Source organism: Spathaspora passalidarum (assembly GCF_000223485.1).
Source record: "Spathaspora passalidarum NRRL Y-27907 unplaced genomic scaffold SPAPAscaffold_5, whole genome shotgun sequence".
NCBI lineage: Eukaryota > Fungi > Ascomycota > Pichiomycetes > Serinales > Debaryomycetaceae > Spathaspora > Spathaspora passalidarum.
Genome location: NW_006767429.1, coordinates 866046 through 879176, shown reverse-complemented (window position 1 = coordinate 879176; position 13131 = coordinate 866046). Strand labels below are relative to the sequence as shown.

Sequence of the window (13131 nt, the reverse complement as noted above, 5' to 3'; positions counted from 1 at the left end):
ATGTGCGCCCCTATAGAAAGTGAATTTTTTTTTTAACCGCCATGAATGCAGCAATTTGTAATCACCAATTCATCATGAGTTACTTGAGCAAAGGGCTAGCTAGCTTGAGTAAAAGCGTCATAAACGTCAAAGGTCCCGATGCAACCAAGTTCCTTAACGGGCTAATAACCACGAGACTACTACCTAACATAGTCAAAAAGAAACAACACACCATCAGTGCATCCGAGAATCGCCATGTCAATTTGAATGACATCATCGACATAAACACTAACTGGGGGTTGATGCACGAGGACATATACGATCCAGAACAGCGCATACTTATTGGACGACACGGGATTAATTCCATGTTTTTGAATTCCAAGGGAAGAGTCATCACCGACTGTTTCTTGTATGCCCATCCGTTCCATGGACAGAAGGGCGACGTGGGTGATTATTTGGTTGAGATTGATCCGGCGCAGGAACAGACTTTGATGCTGTTGTTGAAGATCCACAAGTTGAGTGCGCGGGTCAAGATTAAGAAGTGCCGCGACTTGTTCTCGTACTATTTGTACGAGGACAGTCCCGAGTTTGACGGATGGGTCGATGATGTGCAGGCGAGGTATTTCCAGAGCATGGACCCCGAGGAGGCATTGCATGATGCAAATAGGTTTATCCAGAGCGAAGAGTTGATTAATAAGGGGTTTGCTGACCATGTTGTTGGATTAGCATTCGATAACAGGATCCCTAATTTTGGAGTTAAAGTAGTGAGTGACGTTGCCATAGAAGAGCCGAGCCAAATATTGTCTCAGTTATTCACAAGCAAGTTTGACATAGGACTAGTTGCTGAGGATAATGTCACCAATAGAAGATTTGATAATGGTGTGTTTGAAACCCATGACGCAGTGGAAAACACGTCGTTGCTTCCATTTGACTGTAACTTGGACTACACCAACGGATTATCATTGGAAAAGGGGTGCTACGTGGGTCAGGAACTTACCATAAGGACATACAACAATGGAACGATCAGAAAGAGAATCTTCCCTGTCACATTTCACGATTTGAAGCTCGAGAATGGAGAGTATGTAACCGGCGCCAGTTTGGAGCTGGTCACTTCGCTTAATGAACTAGACAGAGAAGCCATCACAAAACTAACAGTCTCCCCATTGAATGAAGAATCGGAGGAGCCAGCGGAACCAGCGGAACCAGCGGAACCAGCAGAATCCGCGCCATCACCGTTTGGATCTTCCAAAACAGTGAGAAAGAGAAAGTCGTCTGCTGGTAAGATATTGGCCGTGCGAGGGCAATTAGGGTTTGCCTTGTTTAACATTGAAGATGTGGAAAAGAACAGTTTATATAAAACAGAGGTGGGAGGTGAGAACATACTTGTAGAAGCCAAGATACCCGACTGGTGGCCTGAATAGTCTTGTAAATAGCAATAGAAGCCGTTGTAAAGTTTAATCTTAAACCCATTTTTATTTTTTGCTTGGTGGAGATAAGAGCGGAATTTCAGTGACGGACGTTGAGACACACCATCACACTTTATCCAACATGTCTGAACTCATCCCAGCCAAAGAATACCTCGGGAAATTGAAAGAAGCCACCGAATTCGTCAAGGCCAAGGTTGCCAATGAACCACGCTTGTCCTCTCCACGAGTCATGATCATTTGTGGATCGGGACTTGGCGGAATCGCCGATATTCTTCATAGCCCCCAACCCAAGATTGAAATCCCGTACGCCGACATCCCTGGATTCAGAACTTCCACCGTCCCTGGCCATTCAGGAAAGTTGATCTTTGGATTAATGGGGAGTAACAAGGTTCCTGTTATGTGCATGGTCGGAAGATTGCATTTCTACGAAGGGTACAGTTTCCAAGACACAACATTCCCAGTGCGTTTAGCCAAAAAGTTAGACATCGAAACCGTGGTGGTCACCAATGCCGCCGGCGGAGTCAATGCCCAGTTCAAGCCAGGAGACTTGATGGTGATTAACGATCACATCAACATGCCTGGTTTAGCTGGCCATCATGTTCTTCGTGGTGAAAATTTAGAAGAGTTTGGCCCAAGATTCCAACCACTTTCTGATGCTTATGATTACGCATTAAGAAAGTTGTTCTTTACCAAAGCCAGAAACGAGTTGAAGATCACGAGAAATATATACGAAGGTACTTACTTTTTTGCCGCTGGTCCCACGTTTGAAACCCGTGCCGAGGTAAGAATGATCCGGATGTTGGGTGGTGATTCTGTGGGTATGTCTACAGTTCCCGAAGTGATTGTTGCTCGTCATTGTGGAATGAAAGTGTTGGCATTGTCTTTGATTACCAATGCCTGTGTGGGCGACTCGCCACCTAGTGCATTTGACGAAAACCCCGTGCCCATGGATTCAGGCATGGCTAGTCATGCTGAAGTGTTGGAAACTGCCGACGAGGCATCCAAGGACGTGCAAAAGATCATAGAAGCTACAGTTAACGCATTGTAAAAGTACATTTTTTGTTTGAAACTCTAATAGATATACACACATACACACACACACATAAACACTATTGATCAACTTCTCCGGCAGACTCCCACTTGCCTTGTAAATTCTCCTTCCATAAACTCACCTTGTTGTCACCGCCAGACACGGCCAAGATGTTTCCTGATAACGACCAGGAACACCTCCAGCACACATCGGGGAACTTCTCCTCGGTCAACAATTGCTTTTGCCAATGGCCGTCTCTATCCTGGGTCCAAATCAATACAGTACGGTCCTGAGATGCAGTGGCGATATAAGATCTCACCAAGATGGAAGGCGACCAATCGACATCTCTGACCCAATCGGTATGTCCTTCCAATCTTGCTTCTTCGACATAGGTGTTATGTACTGAGTCATATTTCCAAATCTTGGCCAAGTTGTCTGACCCACAAGTGACGAACCTGCGATGTTGTTTCAAGGTCTGGGGGTCTTTGGAGCTGACGTTGGAAATTGGGGCCCAGCTGGCGGAATTGACCCCGATGTTGTGCGCATTGAATATCACATGGGAGGTGGTTCCGTCCTCGTTGAAATCAACCACGGACACTTTGCCGTCGGAGGAGGTACATAACAACACGGCACCTAGTTCATGTGGTGCCCAGGACACGGAGTTGACACTGGCTTGGTGGACGGTGTGTTCGGCAATGATGGACCAAGTTTGGGTCTCTGGTGTCTCTTTCCAAATGAATGCCTTACCATCGTATGAGCACGATGCGAGGATGGATCCGAACTTAGGATGGGCCCATGACACTTGCCATACGGGTCCTTCGTGCCCCGTCAAGGTGGTTGACAATTTATAGTTTTCCGTGCCTTCAATTTCAAAGATCTTGATCTTTTTATCGGAGGAACAGGTGGCTAATCTCTTTCCGTAGTAATCTAACACGGCGTCATGAATCAAATCGTCATGAGCATTTGCTACTGTCACCATTGTATTGTTGTTGTTGTTGCTGTTGCTGTTGTATATGGCACTGATGAATGTCGCCGCACTGGTAGTAAACTTTTGTGAGATTCTTAAGACGTGTTAAAAAAAGGATTTAATTACCCGGAACTGCACCCTCCTACTACCACCACCAGTAATGGACAAGACATACGATGATCTACTGGCTATTTCCACGTTAGTCCAAACACTAACACCTCAAGTAACAGAATCCGGCGACCACATTGCACGTCTTGAAAAACTAATCCAGGAACTAGTCACAAAAGAAGAATACCAAGAGTTGATCAGGCAGCCAGCTGAAGCAACAACCACAATAGACAGCAATGAAGCAGCCATCAAGAAACTCGAAGAAAGCAGACTCGCAATAGTGATGGAACTTCAGAAGCAGGACTTTCTTGGCGAGAAATTACAAGAATTGATTTACCAAAACCAAGATATCGTTGATTCGGTAAAGGAGTACCTCGAGTCAAAGGATCACATACACCGAGAAGAAGAGAAACATGTCAAACAGCTATGCAACAACTTTGTCGAGAATGTTGTTCAGCCTACAATTGACCTGTTGGACACTGGGCTGCTAGAGATGAACAAAAACATACACAAAGCGCAAACTAAACTTGGCAAAGTGTTTCACGAGAAACAGCAGGCAGACGAGATGCTACAGTCACGAGAGTACCAGCAACAACTAAACGAATTAGTCAAGGCACTAAATGAGATATGAGTATGAATACGAATGTGAATAAGAATATGAACATGAATACGAATATGAACATAAACACGAATGTGAATATAAACATAAATACGAATGTGAATATAAACATAAATGTAAATATAAACATAAATGTAAATATAAATGCAAGTACAAATACAAATATAAACATAAACATATATATACACACATATTAATCAAGTTCTTCACGCACTTCTGTAGTTTGACTCGCTTGTACTGGCTGTCTATGCATATAAGAATACGCTTTGTTGATGATGGTTCGATTGGGATCCAACTTCCCCCACGCCGCTCTAATTCTATCCGCATTCATATTGGCCCGGAATATCTGGAAGTATGTCCACACAAACTCAAATATCATCATAAAGTATATCTTGAGGCCTCCTCCCCTGCTGTAATCGACAGTTCCTTGTTGAATGTACCTTTCGTCATCCTCACCTACCAACTTGACAATGATCCGTTTCCGCTCCTGGGGATCGGGATACACCAACTTGAACTTGGTCAGACGGATGAGATTATCAATCACTTTCGTCATCTTCTTTTGCGTATCGTCATTCTTCATCTCAAAAAACTGATAATTGTCCTCAAGTTCATCAATACGCTTCACGACAATTCTCGTCTCATAAACCAATCGGTCGATTGTCGTGGTCAACAAATTCATATTGTACTGCAAATGATCAGCAAAGCCTTCATCCATGATCTTGGCCCGGTGGGAATCCATCTGCACTCGCAAATTGTTCAACTTTACCAATTCTAAATTCATCAACTGATAAGAATGTTCTAGACTTTTATTGGTAACGTACTCTTTCTTGTCCTTTTCTTCAAAGTACAACTTGCGTAAATTCTCATACTTCATCAACTTATTGATATTCTTCAAGTATCGCTGAGACAACTTGGCAACTGTACTGATCTGTGGATCCGGTGCAACCGTCTCAACGCAAGAGTAACTAAAACTCCTAGGTCTCTTTCGTTCAATCTCAACCATCTCGGAGTTTATCCTGGTATCTACTTTGGAAACAACCAATGAGTTCAAATTAGCTTCATTTTCCAACATAAAAGGGAACGAATTCCTTCGGTTTAAATTCCGCTGGAACTTAACGATAGGATGGTTTAATTCAGTGGTGCTATTATACACCAATGAACCAGTCCCTCCTCCTCCTCCATTTACAACATTATTCTTGCCCGAACCAATGCTCTCAGCATACGACGAAGTATCGCCACCACCGATCTGTAAAAAAGTATCAACTAGCGAAGTGCTAGGTTCATCTACCCTGGAGCTTGGTTCCAATGTTCGTTCAACAACGGTGCGCTTTCTTTCAGGTACTAAATTCCGCTTGCTTTGTAAACCAAACATCTTGAAATTGAATCCTCGTGAGTATCGATAATCGCCTAATGCCAACTCTTGTGTATTGGCAATCTTATCTCGCAAACTTTCAAATACATACAGGTTTGTGTTTGTGTTGTCTGTGATTGATCTCCCACGTCGTCTCATATGATGGTGGTGGTGATGATGATGATCTGCTTCCTTTAGTCCAGTCTGCTCAATTAGTTTATCTGCCGTGGCTAGCGTGCTTGTTGCAGCGGCATTCACAGCACCACCAACTGTGGCACCAATGGTGCTTCCAAACGCCGCCATATTGGCCAAATGCAGCAGGGCACCGCCATTTTGAACTCCATAGAACAACCGTATTAGCACCTTACCAGTAAGGTAATTCTTGACCAAGTACTCCAAATCCAAAGTCTCGACATCGAGGGGACTTGACATATCCGCCAACTTGGCAATCTTATTCATGATCCTCCCTGTTGTTGGTCTGCTGGTTGAGTTCTGCGGCGTGGTTTGTATCTCATCTAGATCGGCTTTGCTGGCAATATGTCCCTGCACTGTCTTGACCACGTTAGTAAGCTTCTTCAATTCTTTCCCGTACCTTTTAGGCAAGTTTTCTTTCCGCTGGGGCGGAGACGAAGGAAATTCATAAGTGTAGTCAGAGTCATAGATGCTGTTGTCACCATAGGCAGAAGAATAGAAATAATTTGCGTGTTTCTCCGGCAATAGTCTCGCATTGGTGATATTGAACAATCGATTCAAAGTCTCCATGTCCAACTTTCTCGTCTTGTCTAGTTTGTATTGTCTTTGAAATTGACCTATGGCAATCATAAAATTTTCAAAATCAAATGGATCCTTGGGCACGTCTGACCCACCCACTATTTGAATTCGGAGTCTAACACTGAGTATGAGACTGATGATCGCGGCCACGGTCATGGCTGGGAGTATCCCATCTTTCCGGTTGGGCTTGATATTGAAATGCGGGAGTCCGACTAAGTTCCACCAATTGTTGATTGCTTCTTCGGTCTTGGCACATAGCAATCCATTACAGTATCTTGCATCGAGCAAGTCAAAATAGAATAAACATGTTTGCACGACATTGACTAGTTCTCGACTGGCGAACTTCACAGGGACGTTATAGATCTTGTACATTTGTCGAAACTTTCCTTCACTGGCATCGGATATCTTTTCGCTGATTAACGAGATGGATCTCCCGGTACAGTGTAGCTTCCGAAGGTTTGAGTTGATGATGAATGCTGATTCGACTTTGCGGACATCTCCATGGGGGATGGGTATTAAGTTAAGGTTTGAAGGAAGGGAAGTTAAATTCGTGACAAAACAAACCTCATTGCTGGCGTCTCGCTTTTCAGATGATAAAGTATTAATAACAGTAGAGGAAGTTGTCAGCACCTCGTTGACACTTCCGTTCCGACTCGGTATCACTGGTCTCCGTTCGTTCTCCATCTTCTTCATCCTCGAGTGATTCTGAATCAACTCATTTAAATACTCCTGGAATCGTGGTGGGTAATACTTGGACGGTTTCTTAATGATGGTGAACCGCACCACTAAGATTTTCGATTCGTTCCCCGTGTACACCGTAACCACGGTCCCTATGTTCCGATTATTGACCCATTGATCAACCAAGTATATTTCAAACCCAGTGACCTCCGATTCTTCAACCAAGTGGAACTCTCCAGACTTGATGAACTCCTTCTGAAAGTATCGCACTGCGTTGAAGTCAGGGATGATGTATGTGATGAAGTCATTGGAGTTGGAGAACTCAGTAGCCACTGATCCTCGTTTCAGGGACGCTGCTGACGGTTGCAGAATCAGCGGAACAATTCCGTTAGCGCCGTGGCCATTGGATTTGGGGATGTATGAGGGTATGGAGTTGGGCAGATATACTTGCCATGCAAATGATGACATCTAGCTGTGTTGAACAGATAATGATTAGTAGTTATTATAGTGGCTATGCTACGAGTTACTCTTTTGTAAGCGAAATTGATTTTTTTTTTTTTGTTCCACTGATTTATTTTCAGACGCACAAATGCGCGCAAATACTTTTCGCAACTTTAATCGAAGGTCATCATAGGAACAATAGATGTTACAAAGAGAACTTGGTCCATTGTTGAGACGATGGGAGGCGGCAGTTTCAAGGAAATTGGTCGTTGTCGTCGTCCACCAAGAAAAAAAATACAGAGCATGAGTTGAAAGCTGGGTGCTATACCTCGGATGTTCAATTAATGCAGCATACGTACGAGCCCAGGTTAGACACAAACTTCAAACCCCTTTAACGACTTTGCGTTAGCTTACTTCACGCCTACGAACTCGCAGTTTAAGCACGTCTGGGTATCGAAAAACCTCAAAAGTGGTGTCTTGAGATAAAACCGAGCAGTGTCTCCGGGCTACTATGACACCAGGATGACTTGCAATACGAAAAGCAGAATTCACCAATAAAAGTGGATGGTTAATAGCAACATGATCATACATGTGTTCTTTGCATAGCTAGCATAGCTGCACTATGTGCAAATTACATACGTATGTGTTTGCTGCAAAATTAAGTTTTTTCCGATAACCAATTATTGTCGCGAGGATAAAAATCTTTTAAATCAAAAAAATTCTTATCTCATCACCACCACTGTCCCGCTCCTCCCCCCACCATCCCCCACAAATGAGATTACTCTTCTTCCGATCGTTCTCGGTTAAAAACCTGGGGAAGTTCGTGATTCCATCATGGTACAAGCCTAATCGAACCTTGCTTAAAAAGCTTCCCTTGCGTCCCGCATTCCAGATCTGGCTAAACTCATTCAAACCTAAGCGTCTTGAACATTTACAGAAAGATCTCGTGGACTTAATGCTTCCAGAAACTCACGAGGAGAACCAGGGGATAGTTAGAGAGTTTAAAAGAGTTGTCATTAACAAAAAAGGTGATTTCATTAATGAAGTCGGGTTGAAGGTTGTCAATGGCGAAAAGTTGCCCACCAAACATATTGTATTTATTCACGGGTACGGTGCTTCACTAGGCTGCTTTGCCAGAAACTTCCAACTAATCAACAAGTTCAAACAGAGTAACAAGTATAACTATCATATCCATTTCTTGGACAATCTCACCTTTGGATTATCGTCAAACCCCAAGGTGGACAACAACAGCATCAGCTACTGGCTGATCCCGAGATGTGCTTCTATCCGGATGATTGACAATGAACCCACCAATTCCAAGAAACTATACAAGAAATACTACAAACTAATCGAAGGATACCAATTACACCCTGACGACTTTCACCTGTATAAACAGCACTTTCTGCCAATCTTGGAAGATCTTGAGAAGTTTTACTGCCAGGGTATCGATTCATGGAGGGAAAGTAGTGGCATTGACAAAATAGATTTCCTCATCGGACATTCATACGGAGGATACTGGTCAGGGTCGTATTCGTTACGCTACCACGATAAGCTCTCCAATTTGATCTTGCTTTCGCCAGTCGGGGTAGAAAGACATGTCCATGCAGTGACCAACGAAGTTTCCACTCGTGACATCCAAACTCCATCACTTGATCCTACGTCATTCAAGTTTCTTACTAGATTACCCATACTTTCAGCGCAACATGTCAAGAAATGGTACGGAATCCAACCATTTTTGCCTCGATTCCTCAGATTTCTTGGTCCATGGGGCGTGCAACAGTATTTCGGCATGTGGATGAGTAAGCTCTACAAAATCAATAAACTCATTGAAAAACATGGCGGTCCAGAAACGGTATTCACGAACCATAATGACTTGATCTATGGTAAGAAGAAAGAAATCAAATTGATTATTGAATATCTTTACAATTCAATCACCCTGGGGACACACAGTGACATTTACATAAAATACTTACTTACCCCTGCAACTGTCAGCAAGTGGCCGTTGTATGACAAGTTCCACAAGAAGCTTAGTGAAAACCCCGAAGATATCAAGTTCAACATCAATTTAATCTACGGACAATATGATTTCATGAATTCCGAAGCGGGAAATAAGTTGATCAGTGATTTAAAATTCAAGCTTGGCGAAGACACCAAGAAAGAGTATAGTGAAGTTAGCGAAGGTGGGCATAACCTATACATTGACAATCCATTTGAAACCAATCAAAAGATCTTTGATATTGTCATGGATCAAGAAGACAAGTAGTAGACTGTACATATTTATTTATTTATTTATTTATTTGATAGAACAATAAAACATAAGTGCAACCTTGCAGCCAAGCTAATTAAGAAAAACTTGACTTAGTTTGTTGTCGGAATGTGGTGCCGAGATTTTTCCGGAAGCTTCACCGAAATCGCCGGATGGTGAAGGATATAAACGCCATACAGAATTACTAAGAAAAAAAAAATAGGCTTTTACGGGGGGGTATATTTTAAAGAGTGGGGGAAGGGGGATTATTTTTGGCGGTCGTGCAAAAGAACATGAGATTTGTTAATTGTTTCCTGGGATTCGCTTCGTGCATTGTTTAAAGCATGATTATCGCAGGGGGTGCAAAAGTCAGCCACATATATCCGAAAACTAAGACGAGCAGTTGGAATTACGCTAGCGTAATGCTATGGGGTTACCTTGATGAAATTTGTGTTTGTGATGACAACAGTACTTTGTTGCATGATTCTATAAATACACAAAATTGCCACCACGACTAGCCCAAATTTATTTCCATAGGGCTGAGTCAGAAATTAACTAAAACGAAAAGAAAAAAATGCCTTGCATAGAACTAACCGGAATCTATGGAAGGCTTTTATATCTTCAATAGCACAAATAAGGAATCCCTCATGGGGGGGGGGCTGCGATATACAAATCTTAGCTTTTAGAGATCCTGCATGACTTTTTCCTTTATTTTTTTTTTGACATCATGTGTGACAAATGCTTTGTGCCAGTTCCAAACTTTGTGTTGAACAATCCTTGGATCTGGTCAAACCCAAACTAGAAGATCCCGTCTAATCTGTACAGCCACCTCCTATTTCAACTCGTCGCAAAGTTAACCCATTAAGCCAAACATTCAGGGCGGGTTAAGACATTTTATTTTTTTCAATAGTTTGTGATAGTTAGGGAAGAAAAAAAATATCACACAAGAAAATGTTATTTGTCATAATGCAACGGATTTTCTGTTCAGTAAAGTGTTTGTAATAAAACAAACTTCTTGGTGTTTGTGCTTGCATCCCTGTACGTTCCTTGCATGTGTCATTTTTGGTTGTGCAAAACCATCTACTTTGACCTTCTTTACAGAGATTTAGTATTATTTTTTTCTCTTCCTGAACTAAACCTCCTGCTTTTGTTTTATTTATTTTTTATGCAGAAGGTGCAATGTTATTTTGATTGCATTGAGTTCTTTTTTTTAAAAAAAAATAAAAAAGTCCCAATAATTATAAATATATCGCAGAAGTCACCGATTTTATTCATGGTGTCATTTTCTGTATACCGTTTTCTATTCCAACCGGCATAGCCCGTCTTTCTTACTACTACTTTACATACAATGCACATACACAGTCATGAGACCAGATAATGATATACATGTTGTTGAAAGTCCCATAAATGACCCCCACATATTTCCCACCGACAGCGGCGGTTCCACCGGTGCATCAGGTTATTCCAATGCTTCTGACTTGGAATCAGCAGTATCATCCTCCGACTCATCATCAGGGTCATATACATCATCTGAGGAATCGTACAGTCGATTCAATCCACGATATATAGCTCAAGATTTCATAGATTCTTTCAAACCGTTTGATTTTACAATTCTTCCCCCGGTATATTTCAAAAAACCAGAGCAACAAACAGATACCAGCAGTTCAGACGAGCCTAAACTCCACCCTAACCACCCGCAGTTCGACTACTCCCATTTAACCGACCTTGAACGTGACGCTTTAGTCACATCCACATCACCATTATCCAAACACTTAAAGACCCGACATTTGACCTTGATTTCATTGGGGGCGGTAATAGGTACCGGTCTATTCATCAGTTCCGCCAACGCACTAGCCCATGCTGGACCACTAGGTAATGTCCTTGTATGGATATATATCGGAAGCATAGTGTTCACCACCATGTCCAGTCTTGCGGAATTAGCCACCGCGTTCCCCGTAAGTGGAGCGTTCGTGACATACACCACATTATTTATTGACAGTTCATTTGGATTTGCCATTGCTTGGAACTACGCATTACAATGGCTCACCACCATGCCCTTACAGTTAATTGCTGCATCTCTAACAATCAAATTCTGGACCGACAGTATCAATCCGGCCGTCTTCATTACCATATTCTACGTTGTTATTGTATTAATTAATCTATTTGGAGTGAAAGGGTATGGAGAAGCAGAGTCGTTCCTTAGTGTCATGAAAATCCTTGCCGTAGTGGGATTCAATATTCTCGCCATCGTCATTGTCACAGGCGGTGTTCCTGGCCAGCCATACATTGGTGCAAAAAATTGGCACCCACCTGAAGGTGGATTATTCAATGATAGACAGCCATTCAAGCAAATGTGTTATATAATATCCAATGCATCCTTTGCATATGCCGGCAGTGAAATCTTTGCTCTTGCCAGTGTTGAATCAGCCACACCGAGAAAATCGATAAACAGGGCCAGATTGCAGATTTTCTATCGTGTCATGTTGTTCTACATATTCTCCATGGTGATGATTGGATTCCTTATTCCATACACGTCACCTAAACTTCTCGGATCGGGATCGAAAGCTGCAATATATAATGCCGACGCAAACGCATCACCATTTGTAATTGCCGTGAAAAATGCCGGTATAAAAGCCTTACCATCAATTATGAACGTTGTTATTATAATCACGGTGTTGTCCGTGGGTAACGCCTCAGTTTACGGATCATCAAGAGTAATGTGTGCCTTGGGATCTTTGCGTCAAGGACCACGTTGGTTGAGTTACATAGACAGGAAGGGAAGACCCATGGCGGCATTATTAGTCCAATTTGCATTTGGATTACTTGCCTATCTTGTGTGTATCCCTGGAACAAACGCCACATTTCAAGTGTTTGAATGGATGCTAAGTCTTTCGGGCCTTTGTGTCTTGTTCACCTATTTCGCAATTTGTGTCAGTCATTTACGATTCCGCCGGGCATTAAGCGTGAGAGCACGGGTCGCCAGTGAAGAACTAGTGTTTACCGGTCCAATCTGGTGTTCATGGTATGCGATAATTTCGATCATCATTGTTTTAGTTTTGCAATTCTGGGCCGCGCTTTGGCCACCGCCAACACCAGGATCACCCTACAATCCTAGTGCAGATCCGCAAAACTTATTCAAGATCTATTTGGGTGGAGTGGTATTATTAATTTTCTGGTTTGGACACAAGATATACAATTACAAAGTAAAGCACATCCCATTGACGAAATTATGGCTTAGTGCAAAGGAAATTGATGTGGACACGGGCAGGAGAGTGGTTGATTTAGAACAAGTTAAACAACAAATCGCTGAAGAGAAACTCCTGTTGCAGAATAAACCCTGGTGGTACAAAGTGATGGGATTCTTCTGTTAGTTGTATATAGACATTTTAATGGATAATTATAGGGTAGACCCAAGTTACTCTTTGCTACCTTGGAGGTTACATTTCCTTCGATGGTACAAAAAAAAAAAATAGCAACGGCCCCAATTAAGGTTTCCGCCCGCGTCAAAACTCTAA

The 13131-nt window shown here is 42.5% G+C and overlaps 7 protein-coding genes across 7 annotated transcripts; 5 read left to right on the top strand and 2 right to left on the bottom strand. All coding sequences in view use genetic code 12, as the record gives it.

Annotated features, from left to right (window-relative positions):
* On the top strand, positions 1 to 1441 carry SPAPADRAFT_72330 (uncharacterized protein; the record flags this gene model as incomplete). Its single annotated transcript, XM_007376262.1, has 2 exons — positions 1 to 19; positions 94 to 1441. The coding sequence occupies 2 exons, from the start codon at positions 1 to 3 to the stop codon at positions 1398 to 1400; spliced, it is 1326 nt and encodes a 441-aa protein (XP_007376324.1).
* Positions 1442 to 1520: 79 nt separating this feature from the next.
* On the top strand, positions 1521 to 3457 carry PNP1 (purine-nucleoside phosphorylase; the record flags this gene model as incomplete). Its single annotated transcript, XM_007376260.1, has 1 exon — positions 1521 to 3457. One exon carries the CDS (start codon positions 1528 to 1530, stop codon positions 2452 to 2454), a length of 927 nt encoding a protein of 308 aa, XP_007376322.1.
* On the bottom strand, positions 2516 to 3415 carry SEC13 (GTPase-activating protein; the record flags this gene model as incomplete). The annotated part of the gene is made up of 1 exon (XM_007376261.1): positions 2516 to 3415. One exon carries the CDS (start codon positions 3413 to 3415, stop codon positions 2516 to 2518), a length of 900 nt encoding a protein of 299 aa, XP_007376323.1.
* A 72-nt stretch (positions 3458 to 3529) lies between the features above and the next one.
* Positions 3530 to 7398, bottom strand: SPAPADRAFT_154850 (uncharacterized protein; the record flags this gene model as incomplete). Its single annotated transcript, XM_007376258.1, has 3 exons — positions 3530 to 5711; positions 5808 to 6834; positions 6916 to 7398. 3 exons carry the CDS (start codon positions 7396 to 7398, stop codon positions 4324 to 4326), a joined length of 2898 nt encoding a protein of 965 aa, XP_007376320.1.
* SPAPADRAFT_141014 (uncharacterized protein) lies at positions 3564 to 4142 on the top strand (the record flags this gene model as incomplete). The annotated part of the gene is made up of 1 exon (XM_007376259.1): positions 3564 to 4142. The coding sequence occupies one exon, from the start codon at positions 3564 to 3566 to the stop codon at positions 4140 to 4142; it is 579 nt and encodes a 192-aa protein (XP_007376321.1).
* A 726-nt stretch (positions 7399 to 8124) lies between the features above and the next one.
* Positions 8125 to 9807, top strand: SPAPADRAFT_62136 (uncharacterized protein; the record flags this gene model as incomplete). The annotated part of the gene is made up of 1 exon (XM_007376257.1): positions 8125 to 9807. The coding sequence occupies one exon, from the start codon at positions 8144 to 8146 to the stop codon at positions 9632 to 9634; it is 1491 nt and encodes a 496-aa protein (XP_007376319.1).
* Positions 9808 to 10980: 1173 nt separating this feature from the next.
* AAP1 (Aap1p) lies at positions 10981 to 12987 on the top strand (the record flags this gene model as incomplete). Its single annotated transcript, XM_007376256.1, has 2 exons — positions 10981 to 11132; positions 11163 to 12987. The coding sequence occupies 2 exons, from the start codon at positions 10981 to 10983 to the stop codon at positions 12985 to 12987; spliced, it is 1977 nt and encodes a 658-aa protein (XP_007376318.1).
* Between the last annotated feature and the right edge of the window lie 144 nt (positions 12988 to 13131).